General features: G+C 39.6%; 1 protein-coding gene across 4 annotated transcripts in view; it reads right to left on the minus strand.

Annotated features, from left to right (window-relative positions):
* Positions 1 to 22,018, minus strand: part of MYPN (myopalladin) — a 67,515-nt gene that overhangs the window by 12,406 nt on the left and 33,091 nt on the right. For all 4 annotated transcript variants that reach the window (XM_009568176.2, XM_054071771.1, XM_054071772.1 and 1 more), the window contains 10 exons: positions 18,586 to 18,761; positions 17,045 to 17,096; positions 16,355 to 16,502; positions 14,691 to 14,762; positions 14,336 to 14,477; positions 13,390 to 13,413; positions 11,240 to 11,356; positions 10,134 to 10,503; positions 7,501 to 8,085; positions 4,616 to 4,763 (listed from right to left, as the gene is read on the minus strand). In XM_009568176.2, the coding sequence (XP_009566471.2) occupies positions 4,616 to 4,763; positions 7,501 to 8,085; positions 10,134 to 10,503; positions 11,240 to 11,356; positions 13,390 to 13,413; positions 14,336 to 14,477; positions 14,691 to 14,762; positions 16,355 to 16,502; positions 17,045 to 17,096; positions 18,586 to 18,761 (1,834 nt within the window). The remainder of the gene's footprint in view (positions 1 to 4,615; positions 4,764 to 7,500; positions 8,086 to 10,133; positions 10,504 to 11,239; positions 11,357 to 13,389; positions 13,414 to 14,335; positions 14,478 to 14,690; positions 14,763 to 16,354; positions 16,503 to 17,044; positions 17,097 to 18,585; positions 18,762 to 22,018) is intronic.

Below are 22,018 nucleotides of genomic sequence, written 5' to 3' on the forward strand. Positions count from 1 at the left end.
AGGAGCCAGCCAGTAGATGGAATCAGCCGCTCTCTGTCTTGGCTTTGTCTGCTCTGTGGGCTGACCAACAGCTGGTGGTGGGCAAACAGCCTGATAGAGTTTCATCTTGTTGAGCTTTTTTTCTTTGACACAGCATGTCTCAACAAATCACTTTACTAGATCAAATTCTAATCTCAATTAAGCCAGTGTAAAACCGGAGATTCTCATTTCTCACCAACCAAAGCTATCGTTTTTCCCTTTAGATGGCAAGAGTTGATTACAGTGTTCTAAGAGGAAGTTAAGGAACCAGTCTTTCACCCTTGATATCAACAAAAACCCTCCATGTTTTTAGGAACGAAGAATCAAGTAAAAATTGGGGAGGGATTACTATGTTTTAACCAGCATCCAAGTCACCAAAATGGACCACAATCATATTTTGGTTCTAAAATCTCCCATAAATGAAGGAATTCAGACCTAAATACTTCGGTGCTAGCAAAATACTGAAGAATGTATTTGAAATTTTGTTTTCTTTCCATGTCTTGGAGAGCTTTAGGTCTCATCATTCTATTCTTTAGAACAGAACATAATTCTTCTAAGAATGAAATTGTTTTCAGGAATTTCACATGCTAGAAGCGTGGAGGCTAATTAAGGATTAATTAAGCTAGGGCAAATGCAACCGTCTCTGGACAAGAACTGTGCAGGCTGACTGCGTGTGCTTGGACTGGTCATGTTAAGAAGTTATATTAAAAAATACATTTTTAACTAGAATATATTGAAGTTTGGGTTCCCAGAGTGCCAAAGTGTTGCTTGAGTGTTGTGCTTATCCTCCAGTCTTTGTCTTTCTAAATGAGTTGTTTAGTATGCCTATATATGCTGATATAAATTTACACACAAACCAACAAGACTAAGTTAACATTCCTGTGAGGACTCTAATGCCAACATTCATGGACTGGAGGGGTCACACCAAACTCCTTATAAAGAACAGGAATCTCTGAAATAAGTGGAAATACATAGTTGTATAGAGAATATAATTTGGAGTTTTTTACTGGTTTGGTAGATTTTCTTCTAGGATTGGCAAGAGCAGAAAATAGTTGTTAATATGGCTTTCTGAAAAACTGTTTTTATCACATAAGCCATAAAACTATTTCTGAATGTGATTATCTCAGAGGAGTAGGGCAAAGTGCTTGTGGCTGTGGTTCAGACAAGTGTTTCGTAAAGCAACACACAAAGAACAAGTCAATGTCATCACTGGTACGATGTTAAAACTAGGCTGCAGTTCAGCATAGAGGAGACTGAGGGAAAGAGTACAAAGGTGCAAGCTCTGGTTTTGGGTCAAAAATGTAGGGTTCCAGCTGCTTTCTGGCAACTTTTCTAGAACCTGAAATTTTTACAGCTGAGAATGAACACGCTTGTTTAATACAGTAGCCAGATATTTAAAACTGTGCTATCTCCTGGCTAGAAAACGGTAAAATTCAAGCTCCTATCTAGAGATGTAAATGTTCTGTACAAATTAGAATATATATTATAATTCTATATGATTATAACTCCAGTTCGAATTGCTTTCTAATGTTGGAGAAAAGGGTTATAGCAGCTTCCTCAAACAACCGTAACCATTAAGCTGAAATGCTCTCTGAAATGTCCTGCTAAAGGAGGGCCTGTTCCCCACTGTCTGAAAGGCTTAAGTTTCATTCATGGAGCTGGAGAAGGTGAGAAAAAGGCTCAGGTCTGCTGTTAAGGAAGCTGAAAGTGGGAATTTTCAGATTTTTATCCTGCTGATAAAGAATGCTTAATTATTTGTGCAATCTGGGATAGCACCAACAATACACATAAGCCCTGGCAAGGAGTGAGGCTGTCCTTATGAGACATTAAGAGTTAGGAATTCAACTGGCCAAGGAAGAAGCTTGAGTTAAGTCTCTCATATTCTGGCATTTGTCCAAAACTTCCTGCAATTGCCTAAAACTAATCCTTATTTACTGTATCTTCTCTTTGAAAGAACTGAGCAAATCTGACTGAAGACGTGGTAGAACCAAACCTCTTTTTTTTCTACACTCATAATTGTGACAAAGTTTCCCATCTAGCGATCTAGCACACTGCCATCTGCTTAGATGACAGCTACAGTGCTTTTTTTCTGGTAAAAATGACAGCTGGTAAGTGCGTGTACTTGATCAAAGTTGCAGCTAGAATCTTAGCAAATCCGTATTTGCATTTCTGTCAGCACTCTGTGGCTATCACAGCCGCAGAAGACCAGAGGCTGATCTGTTCTGTCTCCTGCAGCATCAGCAAAACTAGCAACTGTGTTATGATTCTGGATTTCTCGATTGTTGGTGATGAATGATCACTGGATGGAACAGCAGGAGTGCATCTGGATTATTAGATATCACGCTGAGTGCATAATGCTGACACTCAGGAAAATCTTGACTTGTAAGCCAAACGCTTCTTATATGGAAGTCAATGCTGGGAAATAAATGGAGCACTAAGATGTAAATCACTCATGTTCGTTGCTGCACTTTATGCAGTAATATAAGGCAATCCCAGTGCTTTAAGGCACAGGGTTGTCATCTGCAGCTTGCGTTCTGGATGATCCCTACGTGCTCGGCAGATACTGTAACTGAGACCAAATGCTACTGCTGAAATATGGAGTTACTACTACTGAAATATGGAGTTACAATGCAATTCTCCACATGAAAATGCACTACTGGACAAATTTTATGATAAGGAATTTTTTAAAACAGCGTGTAGAAAATACAAGGAAGCCAATGCTTTGAGAGCCTTTTTGGCTGCTGTACTCCATTCATTATGCAGCCACCTCTCACAGATGAGACTTGCATTTGTATTTATAACAAAGTGAATAAGAAGCCCATCCCTACCATTATAAGACTCAATTTAATACATATGTTCCTTATATAGGATGAAAATGTCTGCTTTTTAATTGTGTAAACTACAAGAGGAAAAAAACAGGACAAAATCTATGGGTGAGAATCCAACACTCCAACATATTATTCTCATGATGTTGATTGTTCTGTAAATGGCAAAGCAGTAGGAATTTTGGAAAATGCATCCTCTCATCTCTTTAAATAACCACTGCTTTCACTTGAGGAGAAAACTCAGACTTAAATTTAGTCAGTCTGAGCAGTGGTTTTCCTGGACGTGGAATAATAAAATCAGAAGTGAGTAAAGGTGGGAACTGAGGGAACATTTATGGAGCAATCCTACAGTGGTTTTCTAGTTCATTACCACTGGCATTCTAATTCCCATAGCAATTAGAGAAGTGCCAGCTCTGAATTTTTCAGTGTTTGGGGGATTTGGGAATCAAGATTTTGGTTTGGTCTCATACAAAACAGCAAATAAGTGTATAAATAACTTTTGCTGTCAGCAGATAACTTCCCCGTTAGCAGTGATCATTGTTTCTAAAGGGGTTGTCATGCACTTAACTCAAAAGACTGATTAGTATTTCACAGTAGCTCTCTAAATAATGTCTTACTACCATAGCAAGTACAAATTGTAACACTTCTGTTTCATCTGCAAAATGTCCTGCTTGCCAGTTGTTTTACTCAAAGTGCTTTGGCAGCATCATCTGCCAGAAAGAAAGGTCACCAGCCATATTAAAAAAACAGGGATTACACTGCAGTTGTCCACAGAGGGTAATTTACTCCAGAGAGTCCATGGCTTTTTGCTTATCTTTGCATGTTCTCTGTCAGAAGGGCTAACAGACCTTGTGAAAAGTTCCCTTGTTGACGACACATCAGGCTAAAGCGTTATTTGCTGCCCTAAGCCTGAGCTGGTGAGACAGCTATGGAGAGCGCCACAGCCAAAGTGAGAGTAGTATGGTTGCCTATGGACAAAAAGCCATCTAGCAGTCCTCACTCTGTCCTATGTTATTTGAAGGGGGTTGAACCTGATTTACAAGGGTTTTGACCTCAAAATATTATTTCATTTTTTATTTCCTCTTTGATTTTTAGGACATTGCCCAGATCTGGTGAACTGGCTGATTCCAGTTAAGAATGAACTGATATTTAGTTCCTTGAAATGTGTAAAAGACTTGTTATTTTCTTAAACTCTACTAATGCTAGGCCTAATGTTCAGCATAACCAGTAACCGCTACCAAAAACTTTGTTAAATTCCTAACAAGTCCCTGTCAATTCATGTAAGTTGTGAGATTTGGAAAAATAAGTTTAACGCTAAAAATGGAACACTGCATTTTAGTTCATCCCAAGTAAACCCAGAAATAATTTCTTAAACGGCTTGCTAACTTTACTCCTTAATTAGTGTTAAAAAAATACTCTGTATGAGTGTGTCTGTGCAACGAGCTAAGTAATTTGTAACGTGAAAATTGAAATTCAATATACAGAAGCTTCCACGGAAAGAAAAAAGTTTTACACTCCAACCCACCTCTAAAAGAGATGATCAGCATTAAAAATTGCTCCTCAGTCACAAAGTAAGCACTCTACAACTACAGTCCCTCTGACCTCCTACTTGAAGTTCCAGTTTGCAATTCCAAACCAGTACTTACCATAAACCTTTACTCGGCAAAGCAACCCTTCCCACACAGCCGCACAAACACCTTCTGTTTCCACAAATCATAATATATTTCTTGTTCAGGATCAAAATTTATTTTAATAACACTCTATTTTCTTACCTGCTGGCCATTTTGTTGATTAGCATCGTCTCTGAAATGCAGTTTTCTTTCCAGGTCCTTTACAAGTGCAGCTTTGTTTTCCCGAATGGAATCATCTGTCACTAATGGCAGAGGCTTCAGGTTTTTCTTTGTGAGTCCCTGGGTTGGGCTGTTAAATGAAAATTCTGATACTAACATGCAGCAACCAGTATGTATTTTTTGTCATCTGTGAGATATGATCTGTTATGCTTTGGTTGTCTGGAGGAAGCTATTTATTATTTATTTATGTAGAAGCCAAAGCATAATATGGAATTTGATATTTTTTGGTGCTATTTTAGTAGTACATCCCATTCCCATTCCAGTAGGAATTAAGGGGACACATCTTCAATAGAATAAGCATTATGATACTATGATAAGCATCTAAGTTCCATTTATATTTATCCTGAAGTAGTGATGTCACAATGAAAGCTAAAGAAACGTGTGTAGGCATGCAATTTTGCCGCATCAGGCAATAATTCAAAAGTTAATACAATCACTCATTGGTCTTTATCTCACATAGAGTCACAGATTCATGGGATGGTTTGGGTTGGAAGGGACCATAAAGCCCATCCAGTTCCGTCCCTCTGCCGTGGACAGGGACACCTCCCACTGGATCAGGTTGCTCAAAGCCCCATCTGGCCTGGCCTTGAACATCTCCAGGGATGGAGCAGCCACCACTGCTCTGGGCAACCTGAGCCAGGGCCTCTGCACCCTCACAGTAAAATATTTCTTCCTAATATTTGATTTAAATCTCCCCTCTTTCAGCTGAAACCCATTACCCCTTGTCCTATCCCTGCACTCCCTGATGAAGAGTCCCTCCCCAGCCTTGCTGCAGGCCCTCTTTCAGTACTGGCAGGCTGTTATAAGATCTCTTTGGATCCTTCTCTTCTCTAGGCTAAACAACCCCAATTCCCTTAGCCTGTCCTCATGTGGGAGGTGATCCAGCCCTCAGATCATCTTCGTGGCCTCCTCTGGACTTGCTCTAGCAGATTCATGTCCTTCCTGTGCATCTTCATTGATCTATTACTCTTCCTTTTATTTCTTTTACTTCTCTCTCCCTGTTATGACACCTAACACCAACAGTTCTTTTTACTTTTATTTTATAGATGTAGTCTGTTTTATTTTAGTAAGGATTGAAATAGTTAAGATTCTTAAATAAGATTGTCAGGAGACTGTGAGAGCGGCTGAAACATAGCAGCTGCACACAAAGGGGTGGAACATTCTGGTACTGCTGGCATCTCAATAAAAAGGGGGTCTAGGTAAAAGGCACAGCTAATGATTGCTGTGAGAGGGGTCTTCCTTCTGTTGTTCTGCACTGCTTTTGTAAACAGAATTATTGTAATTGGTAATGCCAAAAAAGGAAGCTGAAACTTCAACAGATATTCACAGATGTTCACAGATAATCACAGACATTCTTCGGGTTCCTTCCTGACCTTTTGTGCCCTCACTTTGACTCTTTCCCATGTAGAGATCTGGGTTTGAATCTCAGCACAATGAGCTCGAGTTATGGGAACTCGGCTTTGGGATGGGACCCTGAAAAGGTGAAATGCAGGAAACAATATTTAACTACTCTACCTGGTCAGCATATGGTAAAGATTTATTAGGTAAAGCCTGTACAATGCTTATTAAAAGTAAAGCGCTTGGCAAGAGTTAAGTGTTGTTGATGCAAAGAGAACAGGGCTTAAGCACTTGAGCACCAGCTCTGAGGGGAGGATGTGGGCAGTTGCAGTTGATTTTTCTTACTGTTGCAATGTTGTGAAAGCAGAGCAAAGGCTTCAGTTGGGCATAGTTAAAATCCTCACTGTGAGCCTTATAACTTTATTATGTGTGCCTGCCCATGCTGCCAGGGCTGTGAAGACCTCTAGGCATGTGCCACAGGGTGACTGGGATTATGTCGCTGTGCTGGGCACTTAGGAAGTGTGGGAGGAGGAGTGCAGTAAAGGTCTGAAGACAGAGTCCCTTGGCACGCTCTTGGTCCCTCTGTCATTTATGCAGGGACACTGTTAGAAATACAGATTGGCTGATGTGGTACCAGCAAGATGGTTAGGAGATTGTGGCTTACTTAGTGGCTACCACTACCTTGACATCTACGGTCAACCAAAGGGGGAATCTTCCTTACTTTCTGCAGAATTTGGATTTCTATGGATAACAAGTTGTATCAATCTACTGGTGCCAGCCGTGCTAAAGCAGGGTTCATGTAGCCCACGAACAGAATAGTTATTTCAACTCTACTGGTAAAGAAGGAACTCTTAAGGCCACAACTTTTCCAGTAGTCCACTTTGTCACAGGAATCTTGCTGCCTCTCAATTAAAATATTTATGTGCAAACCATTAACTCTCCTGAGATTTTCTGGGGGACTTAAAATATAGAAGGAATTACAATCAGAAAAATATCTCTGCATAAGTGATTTCTTAGATTTACCTGGACTAAGAAATAACTTACTTTATGAGGTACCTTTTAAAATTTTACTTTTTGCTCACAGTATGTAGAAGAATGTTTTATAGCCCATATGGGCTTAAGGTGACGTATCCTGCAAGCTCATGAAATCTCTTTCCTCCCATTAGTACAGACTTATGAATCTCTGAGCCCCCAAATTCTTGTATGTATCTGTTTATAAGCTCCCATTTCTCTATCTTGAATTTATCTTATTCTTTGTGTACCTTATTATAGAAGTTACTGAGTCTCTCTTTCTTAATTGAATGAAAAGCTTGGATGAAATTACCAGAATATATGAATAACTCGCTTTCGTATTTTGTGAATGACCTAAATTTCAGTAAACTCCCAACTGAACCCTTGAACAGAAATGTATCCTAGTTTGTTTGATATTTCCTGATCCTGCTTCTGCACACATAGTTTATGCTACTTACGTGGCTGGTGTACTTCTGGGCAGTCCCATAGCATTGGTCGATGGTGCAGTAGGAAGTGAAGGAAGAACAGCACTAAGGAAAGCGACTGGATTCTGAATCCGGCCAGTTGGGGACATAGGAGCAGGAGTCACGCTCTGCGGCTGAAACTGTTTTACGCTGGATGTATAAAGTGTTAATGGAGGCAACATGGATTCTTTAGGGCTTGGTAGAGACTGTTCACTTTTGCTTGTAAACCCTCCTGAAGACCTTGATTGGGCAGGTGGAGGATTTCCTGTGAAATTTTCCTTGTTATTTGTTCTTTGAGGTCCTTGAGGGATGTTGCTGAATGTTGTAACTGAGGAGCTAGAAGAGGAGCTGTTTGACAGCGTGGTTTGTGATGGCAGGTACTGCTTAGATCGGGAATAGCTGAATGCTTGGGAGGTGGAGGCTTGGCTTTGCTTGTACATAGTCGAGGTGGACTGTTGATAGAGCGAAGTAGCAGAATTCAATAAAGCTGTGTTGAATGACAACTCTCTTGCAGATGTCTGCACCTGCTGTTGTTCAAGCAAGACCTGGTTGTGGAGCTGTTTTAACTGGGTCTGATCCCTGTATATAAAACAAAGATGAGCAGAATTAGTCATGAGCCCTGAACTTGCTGGCTGACTAAATTTCCATATATGACTTGGAAGAGAAATTTCTATGTCCTGTGATACAATAAGAGGTAGGGGAAACCGCTACATGACATATTCTCTACATCAAGAGAAAAGTGTAATGTTAATTTGCTACTAAAATAAACTTTTTTGCTCTCCTCCTCTTTGCCAGTGGCACAAATGCTTTTCAGCTGAAAATTATTTGACTGAAGGAGATTTTTACACACAAAATATAAATACAGATCTTACCTGAAAATATTTAAGAGATAGCATTGTCAAATTCTGCTCTGTCACCTTAGTACACCTTTCCTTGTGTATCTAAGAGTAGGATTTGGTTTATCAGATTTTAAATGAGCATTTGGCAGCCAGATTACAGTTATTTAGCTCCTGATAAAGTGGGTTCTGAATCCAGCATTTTCAGTTTGGCTAACAGACTTTGTAATAATCCATCAAGAGAGATATGACCAAAAGTTTAGGTAGCATTGGCATTTGGTGATAGGCAGAGTGCGTCACTCACAAAGAACTTGTATGTCATGCAGTTGTTGTTTCCTAGGTGTTTACGTTGTTTCCTATGGTGTATGTCTTCAGGGCTTTTTAATGTTGCAGTTAAGGAAAGCTATTTTGGCTTCTCAAGTGGTTTATTTAGGTGTTATGCATAGGGAAATACAGCATGTGGAAACAGGCTAGCTTTTCCCCTTCGAAAACCAAAAAGGACATAGAGGATATGATCATGTAATAAATGTTGAGTATTAAATAAATATTGTTAAAAAGTGAAAAATGTAGAAGTAGGGACCAACCACAACTGGCACTGACAAATCAAACACATGAAGTCAATAGAACTTCTTTTTATTTAAAGGGATTATTGTTACTATAACGTACTAAACAAAAATCCCATTAAAGATAGCAATTTCAAGCTTTCAAAAAGTAGAATGTTAGAGAGTTATAAGTTGTGCAGTCCTGCTTTTGTGTCCTTCGTATATACAGCTGCATAATAATGCACTCTTTTGTTACACGGTTTGGGGAGAGGGAGAGAAATTCTGCTTTATGCAAGTGTTGGGCAACTTAAATGCTGCTTCTCCTCCCTGCTTAAACACACTATGGCTCTGGAAGTAAATAGGACTGTGAATAGGGGCTTAACAAATTATGAAGAACACTGCCTCAAGTTCTATCTCTGCTACATGGTGTGTGAGTTCTCTGCTCACTTGTAATGTTTATGCAATGAAATGCAGTCCTGCTTAAGAATACCAGTGAATTACTCTATAAAGTCTTTCCTGAGCCTTTAGTTAAAGCTTCTGCCTCTTTAAGAAATGAAACGAAGGACTCAGCATGCTTTTCGTTAAATTAGATTCAGGAGGTTTCAAAAATGCTGAAAATATATTTGTTAATAACCTGCAGTGTTTATTCCATAAATTGTCCTCTAAGAAAGCTACACTACTTCTTTGAATTTCCCCTTAAGCTCCTGGTGCACTAGTGGTGCAGGTGCTTTTTCAGTTAAGTGGATTCATATTTCCAAGTATTTTATCTGATTTAGGGGTAGATTATATTTCTGAGACATAGAAGTCATGAAGCCTGGCCTTTGGGACAATAGTTGGTAGCTCGTTGCTAGCCCATGATGTGTATAAGACTAAATATGTCTGGCTTTGGCAAAATTGCATTGAGTAAGATATATCTGAAGAACCTGCTTTTATTTTGCCTGCATAAAAGTGGCATTGTTCACCTTTTGTTTGCAGCAGAGAACATTGTGTAATTAAATAAAATTTTAAAGGGAAAAAATTTTCCTCTCAAATCTGGAATGCTTTTCCCAAGAGGGATATACAGAAAAAAAAAATCTAGCTCTGTAGAATATGTTTTCTAAGAGTCTGGTTAATTAGGTGAGCACCTTGTAATACTGGACATGTCTTTGTTCTGTGTTTGAGTTTTTTGCTCTAATGCAATAGCATCCTGGTCTGTGAATACTAAATAATATCAGTGATGCTCCTGAGACTTAAAATCCCTTTTACTTACAGCTTTGGCTTAGCCAGCACTGGTGGGGGTTCCTTGGATGGAGATGTTGGCTCCGGTACTTTCATTGGCTGTCCATTTATCCTCTCTTGAAAAGAGTTGGGTCTGATTTGGTTTGTAGCACCAGGTCCACCCTCTGATGATGATTCACTTCCTTTATCATCTTCAGGCAGCTTGAAGTGCACACGGAGACCTATCTTGGAACTCGATCGGGGTTCATTGTGGTTCACAAGAACACCTTCAAGTTTAGGTTTGGGAGTTTGGTTTACTGCACGATGGGAAGGAGTACGTGGGGGAGACTGATGTTCAGCAGCAGTTAAGTTGACTGAGGTCATGTTGTGAGGGGTAGCAGCATTACTACTGTCTTCAGATGCTGAAATAGCAAATATCAAACTTTTGGTGTTCTAAAATACCATAAATTATAGTGAAATGAAATCACGGAAATTACAGTTGGAAAAGCTCACTATGACATCCTTCCAGCTTTGGAAGGACAAGTTGTTTGATCTCATTTGTTTATCACCAAACTCCCTTAAGAAAGGAATATTGTAAAGGTAGGGGAAAAAGAACCACAGTTGTAGCTTGGAAGATCCAGGAGTAGTGGTCTTCAGCCACGTTCCCTGGGAATCCCACCAGCATCTTTGAAATACAATCTTTCTTTTCAGAGACTTCTCTAACATTTTAGTTCTGAAGAATACCTCCAGCACTTGAGCTGAGTTGGAGTCAATGGTGCACTATGCTTGGCTGTACTTTGCTCACCGAACTGCCTGGTGCCTTGGCGGCGTAAATCATGTAGGTGGTATGGAAGTCTGTTTTGAGGCTTCCTTCTCTGGGCTTTGCACCCCAGGGTTATTGAAACAGCAAACCAGACAGTCCATACTGATTCCAGAAATGGCTGCTGCCCAGGTCTTGAGGTCAGCAAGAGCTGTATTTTTGGAAAGCCTGTGTGGGATTCATTCCCTAATGTTTCTTCTTCCTTCACATTTCTAACAGGGGAAGGACACTTTGCAAAGACAGCAACCTGTGTGTCCAATAAGCAGCTTGGACTGCACAGGGCAACAGCCTGCTCTGCTCTCTTTACTAGCAAGTCAAGGAGTAACCCAGACTCTTACCTTTGACAGTCAGATGAGCTGTACTAGACACCGTGCCGTACTTATTGCTTGCAGTGCAGGTGAAACTGCCAGAGTCTTCTGAAAACACTTCAGCAATAACAAGGGTACAAATTTCCTCTGCAAAGCATCAGAGCAATGTTACGACTTGAAGTGGACATGGGTCGAACAAACACACAAAGCCTTGTCTGCCCTCAGGGATGTTTCTTTAAGGTTTTCCACCTTGCTCAGTTTGATTTTTATTTCACCGGTGTTATCAATTTTGGCAGCTTTTGTGTGCAGCAGCTGCTGTCAGCATTGTCTGCAGCAACTGGTACCCTCTGTGCTCCAACATGCCCAATGGAAGGGAAGAACAGGTGTCAGCAGGGCTTGGGAAGCATTAGAAAACATTTTCCTGATCATGTGAAGCACAGCCTTCCCCTCTGAAGAGCTTAGAATTTAATTTGGAGAAATATAGTGTAGTCTATACTCACAACTCACAAAAATATATGTATTTTTATCTCTTGATTGAAATACAATTTATAATTAACTGGGAACAATGCGAGTGGAGTCACTCTGTAAGGTGAAGAAATGCAAAACACATACGTAGAGGCTGGCACTTTCCAGAAATGCCAGTGCGGAGCTGCAGATAGTGGGGATTGTGCTGACTGTGCTACTAGAAAGTTGCCTTTTCACTTCTAGGTGAAGACTAAAGGGCACCAAACTTGTGCTACCAAAATTATACTAGCAAAATTAAAGTCCTGTCTTGAAAAATCAGTCTGGCGTTATCACATTTCTGCCTGACCAGGATCTGATACGTCTTGGCAGCAGGACCAGCTAATAAATACCCGTGGAGTTAAATCTTTCACTTGGGCAGGTAGCTGGGATGGGGAGGGAGACCAACACCTGGAGTGTACTGAAACAGGGGCTGGTGGCATTTCTTCAACCAGTCAGGGACTATTGTGCTACCATTTTGCAAAAAGCTTTCCCAAACCCCTACAGTATGACTATTCTATGAGTATTTCCGTAGAAAACTGTAAGACAGTTAAACGTGATTTTTCCATGTCATCACTGAGGAAAATAGAGTAGCAACAAAAAGATTATTTGCTAACAACCATAGGAGAATAATAGTTTATTCTAGTACTAGGATTACAGAACTAGTTTAAGGCATTAAGGTATCTAGTTTATAGTGCTTGGATTTGCCAACCACTGCATGCATGGAAATCCAGATTCCTTCTGAATGAGCAGCAGGTGATGGGGCAGTGACAACTGCACCCAACTGATGACCCTCTCAAAACTGCTTCACATTACTCTGCAGTGATGCCACTGGACAGTAAAGGAACCACATTGGTGGGTTGTGGCTGAAGCTCCATTTATTCACTTCATTCCTAAGTCTCAGAGGTACTGGAGAGAGAGTTTCTTTCAAGACGCTTTTTTTTGGGTAAAAATCTTTTAACGGGGCAAGAAGAAGAGTTACAGAAGTTCATACTGCATAAGAATTAATGGTCCTGTGGTAATGTTCTGTCTTAAGATGGGCAGCTTTATATTTTTCAGTAGTGAAAAGCACAACGGGGAGAGCAATTGTCTCATGGAGAAGTGATCAAAATCTTTAAGGACCCTTTGATTAAATCGTGCAGAGTGGCCTACATTCTGCTCTGACCCTTGAAAATAGCAAATCCAGCCACTTCCATAGGATTTGCTGATCTCAGGGGTGGAACACCTGATGTGGTACTCTCGTATTACGCTGGTAGGGAGTAAAGGGAATGGCTGACATGGTTAAACATCTGATGCAATGTTCCCTAACTGGTAGGCTAGATAAAAATAGTTCAGTCCTACATCATCTGGTGTACTTCTGAACCTCAGATATACAGGGGACCCTCAGGAATTAGTTTTGTTGATCTTTAGCTTATAAGGTGGTAACATTTAGGTCCTAAGTCAGAGCTGGGTCAAAGCAGAATGAAAACATTATTTTCTTCAAAAGTGACAGAATTAATTCAAATTACATAATTACAGAATAGCCTTCAGTGAAATGCATCTCACTCATAACTATAGAACATGAGGAAAAAAAGAAATTATGTTAATTAAATTATGGAGTTTAAATAATTTATATTTTGTGAGGTTAAATCACCACACTTGTATATTTAAAAAAGAACGAGCCTTTTGATGATCCTTACCTGGTTCAGCCATAGATCGTGGCTCTAAAGGGAAGAAGAGCAGAATTAGTAAACTGAGTAGACTTACTTTTGCCATATTTTTTTTAAAGCACTAAATATGAAGCTTGTTCTTCTCAATACAATGGATACAATTTTCTCCTTTCCATACAATTTTCTGCTTACAGGGTGGTGGAGACAGCCAGGCCTTGCACTCCAGGGTATCTCAAAGCCACTGAACAATATGAACACTTTTGAGAACTTATGAATGGGAAATAAATTCTGCAAGAAGTACTTTTCTGCAATCTTAGTGCTACTTTATTGTGCCTTGAAGAGTTTCTGAAACTATTACACACATGAAAGAACATTATTTCATGTAGGTTTGATTTAGTGAGGTATTTAAGGAATTTCTATTGAGTTTTAGCAATTTCAGCATTCTAGTGACTTATGAGGAAACTGCAGATGTTTCAACCGCATTTGAAAATTAAAGTAGTATATTTTTACATCCTACCACGTGTCATATGCGCACACGTGTATGCGTGAGCATGCTAACGTGTACATCAGATTACTTTGAGGGATAAATAAGCAATCCACTGCCCAGAAGCTTTATTATAATAGCACTTAACTGAAAGATGAATGATTTACAGGCAACGGAACTCTACATAAATGGTGCAAACCCAAAAACAAACAGCAGAAGTAAGGCTGAATTAGAAAAGGACATTGAAGTGGCCAAGAGGTCAAAATAAAAGGCAAAACAATTCAATAGTTTGGGGAATCTCAGATAAATAGTACCTGTGCGTATGCTGTTCAACTCATCCACAGTGTTGGCTCCTGGAGCCCAGATTTATTGTCAGAAATATGGCTTATATAGTTCGTACCATTGTAAGAAGAAATTCAGAATGTTGCCATGTTAGCAATTTGGTTGCTTGCCTATATTTTGAGACACAATATTTCCACACAAGAAACATACTTTTCTGTAATATCCTAAAATCTGGAGAGTCTTCTATCAGTGTTCCTTCTCTATACCACTCAACCCTTGGGGAAGGAGCTCCTTTCACTCGACATTCAAAGACAACAAGCTGCCCCTCAGAAGCTGAAATATCCTGTAACATCTAGTGGAGAAAACGAATAGACAGTCAGTAAACGTCTCATTGGTCTGGAAGTAATACTGATTTCAGTAAGATTTCATAAAGCCATTTAAATCCTTGAATGGCTTTAGAAATGCATAATTCCTTTTCTTATCTTTGATACTAGAAAATTTTAATTATCTCTCTGCACAATTAGTTGACCTCTTTAGTTTTCAAACATGTCATAGATCAAATTACCTTTGTAAATACAGGAGCAGCAATTATAGGTCTTCCATCCAGGCCTTGCAAATAGTTGGTGGGGCTTTGAGCCTGTAGATTGCAAAACATCACATGATGAATTGATCACTGGATAATCTTTGAGGTCCCTTCCAGCCCAAACCATTCTATGATTCTATGATTCTATGATTCTATGATTCTATGTCTAATTGTGCAGACGGTATTTTCCATACACGGGAGAAAAGTGCTTTTGGAATGACACAAGAGAAATTTAGGTGGATGAAGTCTAAACCAAAATATTTAATGCAATGCATAAAAGTGGCTCTGTTGTAGACAACTGCTAGTGATCGTCCTGCTTGAGTAACAAAAATGCTGTTCTTGCATTATTGCCTTGTTGAGTTAATCATGGTAAGGAGAGCTCCACTGACGCATATTAGAACATCTTCCATTAACAATTTGCTAAGGCAGATTTGTGTAGGCTGCTTGGTGGCAGCATCCTTTTAAAAGTTCTTACTTAAAGAATGTTTACAGATGTTAATAAGGAAGAGTTAAGTCATGTATATGACTGCTACTGTAATTCCTCTCATTTGCCAAAACTGAACAAGTGACAGAGGTGGAATTTCACCCTATTGATCCTACTCAGTGAAATCAGAAGGGAAATATTCTTCTTCTGGAAAACTTCCATATATAACTTGATTAACCGAGGTTTTCATTTTAGTGAAATGGAGGCTGCCCCAGAACAGCAAAATTAGTCATTCAGTATCTCAAGAAACACACCCAATTTTTTTAGGTGGTGCCTTATAAGCCAATCAGATTAAAAGTAGTAATTTTTGATATAACTATCGCTCTTGATGTAGGCAACCTCTGCCAAAATGTCACAAAGGCTTAGTTCTATTCTCTTTGAAGTCAAAAGTAAACGTGCATTACTTCACCTATTCAGTATCTGTTTGTTGGTTATCACCTAATTCTAGGCTGTAAACATTAACAAGGCAGTGCGAAGAGAGCTTCCCATTGACTTTCCAATTTTAAAGTAAATGTGGCTCTAGGAAGGAATTCACAGTTATGAATATTCTGATAGTTTGCAACCAAAAGGACTTGAAATGCATGGCTACATTAATTAAAACCTCTTTGATCTGGATATTAAAATGTTATGTGGTAAATAAGCATATCTACATAAAAGGCAAACGTAGTGAAATGATTCACCTTAAGTTTCATTGAAAGAAAATGATTTCAAGTGAGTTCTGTAGAGAGGGAGAGGAAAAAGTTATTGAGCTGCCGCTTTTGAGAGTAAACGAGTCAGTCTGTAATGTGAAGAGGCCAGTGAGCTGACTTACGCGTTCAAGTGCCCTTCACGGCACACCGTCCCTGACCTGCTGGAGTGCACACAGATTCCTGCCGCTGGCTTAGCTAGCGACAGCTGCTCCTTCTGCTCAGTGCCACAGAGATGCCTCTAACCTGGAGATGAAAGGTCCCCTTCCCTTTGCCAGGTGCAAAAGGTTAGCTGGTAGGCAGGACCTCTCTTCTGTGTATGCAACTACTGTATGGCTGTGAGGTTCAACACCCAAGCTTCAACAGCAAAAGCCCAAACTAGAAAATTTGGAGGTTCTGAGTCACAAACCATAGAAGAAACATCTTCTTAAGAGCTTGCTTTTGGTCTTTGAAATTCACCGTATTGTCTCCCCTACCTGATGAACCGGCGTTGACACAGGCTGGACAGGTACAGACACAGGCTGAACCATTGCAGGTGCTGCCTTGGAGGATTCTTGATGCTTGGCTGCAGTTCTGACCGCAGGAGATGCTGTGGTCGAGGAGGTGTCAGCTGGCTTCGGTTTGCTGTGAAACATTAACCAAAACCACATTCTCTAATTGGAAGCTCTGTGTGTCCCTTAGTTAAGTCTGTCCTAGTTACATCTCAAGCCCAGTCTGACTCCTGGGATTGAATTCCAGTTGATCGAAACTGATACACACTCACAGGTATATTCTGCTACTTTAATCTCTTGTACTTAACTCAGTTACACCAAATGTAATAAATGGCTTTGATTAACCCTGCTGTGGCTTGAAAGCTGCTATTGCCAGCTCTGAGTAGCGTGAGAGAGCAACGCTGGTTTCTTGGAGGACAATGCTAGTTTCTTTCACAATGACTTTTGAGTTTGTATGAAGATTTGGGCCTAAAAGGTAATGAAAATACCCTGGTCTGCTTGGATAAAAGCAAACAAACAAACCAACCCAACTCAACCCAATCAGTCCAAACAAATCCCAACCAAAAGCCTGATGTACTGGAAGTCGCAAAATATTAATGGAAACAAAAATGACTACACTTGTGATTTTTTTTTAACTGTAAGAAATACGGAAGATGTAATTGATTTCAAACTTACTGATCCATTTCGTCTTTGATGATTTCACTGTCAGAGTCAGAAGAAGAGACTCCTATTGAAAAGAAAAAAAAAATCATGTAGCAGATGGGGCTTTTGACAAGTTTATCTATGACTGGTACAAACCTTTATGCAGATGTCCTCTAGAGCATTCTAAGGATATATATTACAAAGCTGTGGCAGAACAGAAGATGCCATTGCAGTGGAAATGAACTGATGTTGCATGCTGTGGGAGGTGCAAAATTGCTGTTGGCATAGGGCAGATTGAGATGAGGGGCAACTGAAATAAGGAAAAATGTGTACCTGCTCTTCCTCAGGTTCTCTTTAAAGTGCCACTAGTACTATACAGTCTGTAATTGCTGTTGTGAATCAAGCGGGAGCCTTTTTTCCCCACAGATCCCTGATACTACCATTTGTTTTCAAAATAAAAAGGGAAAACTAGTGCCTTGTAGCACAGCTGGGAGAAGTTACCAGCTTGCTTTACTAACAGCTGCCTCACTGAGAGATTTTACGCTTCTGATTCAGCCTTCACCACGTTTGGAATGTACATTTTCTCTGCAGTTCTGCCAGTCAGCATCTCCATCGGCTGATGCATGGGCCACGGCTCCTGTCCAACAGCCACTGAGCTGGGTAAAAGCAGGCCTTGGCCCCAGTCTCGAGAACTAGTAAATCACTGCCAAGCGCAGACATCTCCCATTAATGTCAGGGGCGGTGCAGATACCGAAATAGGATTCGTCCTTTCACTGTCAGATTAGAGATGTGAAAGCATAACAACAGTAAAGCAAAATTAACCTTGGATTAAAGCAGGGTAGGTGCTTTATTTTGTGAATGGTCCCACTGGTGTCAGTGATGGCACCCACTGTATGTTTCTCTGCTTGAGAAAGGGGAAAAAAGGACAAAAGGGAAAAGAAAAGATTCTATGTGCTTTAAATACTTTAGATTTGTAATCCTGCTAGCCCAATGATGGATGCGATGTGAAACCTTATCTGAAAAAGTGTTAAAAAGAAATAAACTTAAGCCAAGCAGGATACATTAAAAAGCACAAGGGAAAGAAGAGAGACATATATTCTATTTGCAACATGTCTTGTGCAAGTAAAATATCAAATTGTCGGCATATTTCTTTTACATGATCCGAATAAAGTTTTAGGATGAAGATACCCTATATTCAATTTGTACTAATAACTGTAGGGAAAAGGGACTGGTAAGAATAAGAGACGAAGTTTAGATTCCTATATTTTTGTAGAGTACCACAGACAAAAAATATAAGATGTCAGTATATTCTGAATATTTCTAGACATTTATCTTTTAGTGAGATATATAAAGTCTCTGAGAAGCAACACAATAAAATTATATGTAAAGGGCAGTCACTTGTCTGAAGGGTGTTTTACAGTGAAATAATAAATATATCAATAATGGCAAAAAGCGTCCCTGCTATGTATTTTTTTGTGACGAATCTGTTACATAGTGAATGCACAAAATACATAATTGTATCTTAAACCTATATGACCGATTTCAACAAGAAATTTCCACAATTCTCACATTACCTTCTATGTAAATCTCTGCAGAAGTGGAGTCTGTTCCATAGATGTTTGAAGCGAAGCACGAGTAACGTCCTGTGTCCTCCTCAAAAGCTTCAACAATAATCAGCGAGTGTTGATCACCTGCCTGGATAATTTGAATGTCTGGTGAGTTTTCAAGCTCCTTCCCTTCACAGTACCACCTGCAAGACAAAAAAAAAAATAGCTTTTATCAACGCAAACAACTTGACAACTCGGATCACGGTATTTGAAGTCTTTCTGAGATAAAATGGGTGGGGTTTAGTCTGAAGGTTCTGACGGAGTACTGCAGAGAAGAGTTAAATCAGCAATCATAGGAATAAAATGTTTGACTTTCATAATATTCAGTCAGAGCAAATAACAAAGCTCCTTGCTTAGCAGTATTTAAATATGCTACCAAACTAGTTTATGTAAGTGACTCTAGCATGTATTTTTCATGATATACTGGTTTCAGTAGGAGAGTAGAAGAGCTTTGAATGTGGTATTCTATCAGTCCAGCTCTGAATTTCTCTTGAGGTATGTTTAGAGCTATGTTGTGGGAAAAAAACCCAAACCTATAAGAGAGTCCATAGCAAAGGAAACCCAGAATTTAATAGAGGTATAATGTAGAATGGGAAAAGGAACTTCGAAGGGACTACGTGGCATGAAAGAGTACAGCTCTGGAACTTAAATGCTGATTGCATAGCTAAGAAGTAAACCATGCACTATTTGCACACCATCAGTCCTAGCTGTCCAACACGGCTTTCTTAAAGTAGACATGGCATTCGCAGCCCACTTTGAGCTGCACATTACTGTAATATGTAGCTGTACAGTAAACTGACTTGAATGTACAGCTTGGAAATCGTACAAGTCTGCCTGTTATAGGGGGAAGCTTGCACTGCAGAAGGAATCAGACTGTTTAACACAATTTCCCCTTCTAGAAAGGCAAACCTTTGTAGCTAGAGAGCTAGAACTTAAAAGCCTTGATTCACGCCTACATCTGCTTGCTTGTACTCTTTTATAAGCTGCCATTGTAACAGGAATTAAAAATGGGTCATGGAAAATACTTCTATGAATTTAACATTTTCAGTTGCAGTGGACAGTCACGTAGTAAAGATCTTCATGGTAAAAGAGGATGCCAGCAGGGTGTAAAATGTCCCAGCTCCCTTCCCTGGCATTTCACAGCTGAAATACAGCTTTGTTTTCCTAAAATACATGCACATCCTTCTTGCAGGGTTTTACCAATGAGAAACTGGCGCTGCTTTATGTGGAGAACTTCAGCCAAAGTTAGTAATTTCTCTTCCATTTGAGCGCTAGAGCTCTGATAGACAAGGTCTTGCAGACCCGGCAGCAGTACTTAAAAATGTTAAAATCCTGATGCTGACTTCCTTGTGGGAGGTTTCTCACTCTGAAGCAAGGATGGCAGGTTCAAATAGCTCCCAGTTCCAGCTGCCCTAGTTCAGGTCTAATGAAAATGGGTGCTAGACATGGATCTGGAATATCTCACGTATACGAATTCTGGGCAGTCAGGAGGCTACAGCTGCATCTACAATTGCCACAAGTGTTTGCTTGAACTCAGCGTGAGCTACAGTGTTGAGGGAGTGTTCCTCAGTCCCTTTGAAGTTTGACACAGTTGATTTGCTAGGTTTTCTACCTAGCAAATCTACCTGCAGCCCCTTTGGAAATTCAGGAGACAGCTGTCACCATACAAAAGAGAGTAATAACATCAGCACATATCACAGGATGCCAGATGAGGTAGCGCATGTGAAAAGAAGTAAGAACTTACTGGATGTTCTGACTCAGACTACAAGTCCACCTAACCCAGCAAACTGTCCTGATGTGGCCAAAAGCAGACACGTGTGAAACACTGTAAGAGTAGAGTGAATATAGACATATACATGTCTGTTCATTCATATATTTCTCCAGGATATCTAACAATTCTCTTTATCTTTTTATCTGTATCTTTTATCTTTATATTTAGCTACCATTCTCTTTATCTTTTTAAAAGGTGTGAAGCAGCACTTAGAAATAATTTTAAAAAGGTGAAATCACTGGTCTTAAAATAATTATTTACAAACTACCTCTCTTTGAAAGGATTTCACTATCACAGTACCAGCACTGTTATTTTCTACTAGATCAGATTGTATGGTTCTTCACTAACACTTAGATTGCAAATCCTGCTTTTTATAATATTTTTGTCATCTTTATCTTAAAACAATTGGTTCACACTTCCATTCAAAATGTATTTTCTTTAAAAATAATCACCTTTCTATCTTCTTCTCATTAAGCCATGGAGTTCATATTCCATAATAGTCCATTCAGGAACTTTCACATTCTCTAGTACAAACAGAAGGAACAGCTACATCTGTTGTAGACTTTGCTGAAAGTCATTTGCAGAGATGGGGTATTTTCCCCAGTAATAATTAGATAGAGTGGGATATTTTTTTACTGGCTTCCCAGAAGCACATATCACATTTGCTTTTTTTCTATTCAGTGATGTTCATAAACATGTGGATACAGACATCATAGGTTGTAGCGGGGTCCTTGGTATCCAGAACACAAATATCTGGGACAAAGGAACAATTCTACCACGAGTAAGTAGAGATGTTTAGCAGGGCCAAGGGAGAAGCACGATGATGTGCTTTGCAGGGGTGATTGGAAAGATCCTTTGAGACTCATCAGTGCCATTTTAAAGTTCCAGACCAGGAAATTATGGAGGAATTTTGTGATCCTGAAGAGGGATATTTTTTTTTTTTATTCTGTGTGCAATTGGGGTGTATTCTGTTGTTTTCAAGATTTGCAACTGATGTTAATTGACAATGGTCACATTTTCAGCAAACAAGACCTCAGTTTCATGCACAGTTGCAGGACTACAAGCACAAGTTTGCTTTTTAGATTTGTAATTCATGTAGGCAACTGTGTACTTTGGGAGGTGAGTCATGGCACTTACTCATGTCTTTTTATATACCTTGCTCATGCCTCGTCCTTATAACATGGCCTTGTTTTAGCATGTTAACTTTAGCAGATATGGAAAACTATTAAAGAGAATAGCCGTGTTCTAGGATTTGATCTCATTTTCAGCAGCATCTTTTCAGAATCTAAAATACCTTATACAGCACAGTGATATGATGTGTCCTTCAAATGCGGCTCCTCACTCAAGTGACACATAAAACAAATCACATTACCCAAAATGTTGTGATATGATCATCAGTAAGACAGAACTCTTTCTGTTACTACTGATCAGCTTTTCCAATTAACCCATTGTGTTTGTGCAGAAATAGGTCTGTAGTGCATGCCTTTGTCAGGCACAGCTCTAATTTTCTACAAACAAATTTAAAAACATCATTTAAACTATTTCTTCCAGTTATTTTAGTGTCATGTGAGCAGTGTACTCCTGTAGTAGACTCAGACAGACAGCAAAGACCTCTCTTGAGCCATGAGG

This window comes from Cuculus canorus, chromosome 7 (assembly GCF_017976375.1).
Source record: "Cuculus canorus isolate bCucCan1 chromosome 7, bCucCan1.pri, whole genome shotgun sequence".
Classification (NCBI taxonomy): Eukaryota; Metazoa; Chordata; class Aves; order Cuculiformes; family Cuculidae; genus Cuculus; species Cuculus canorus.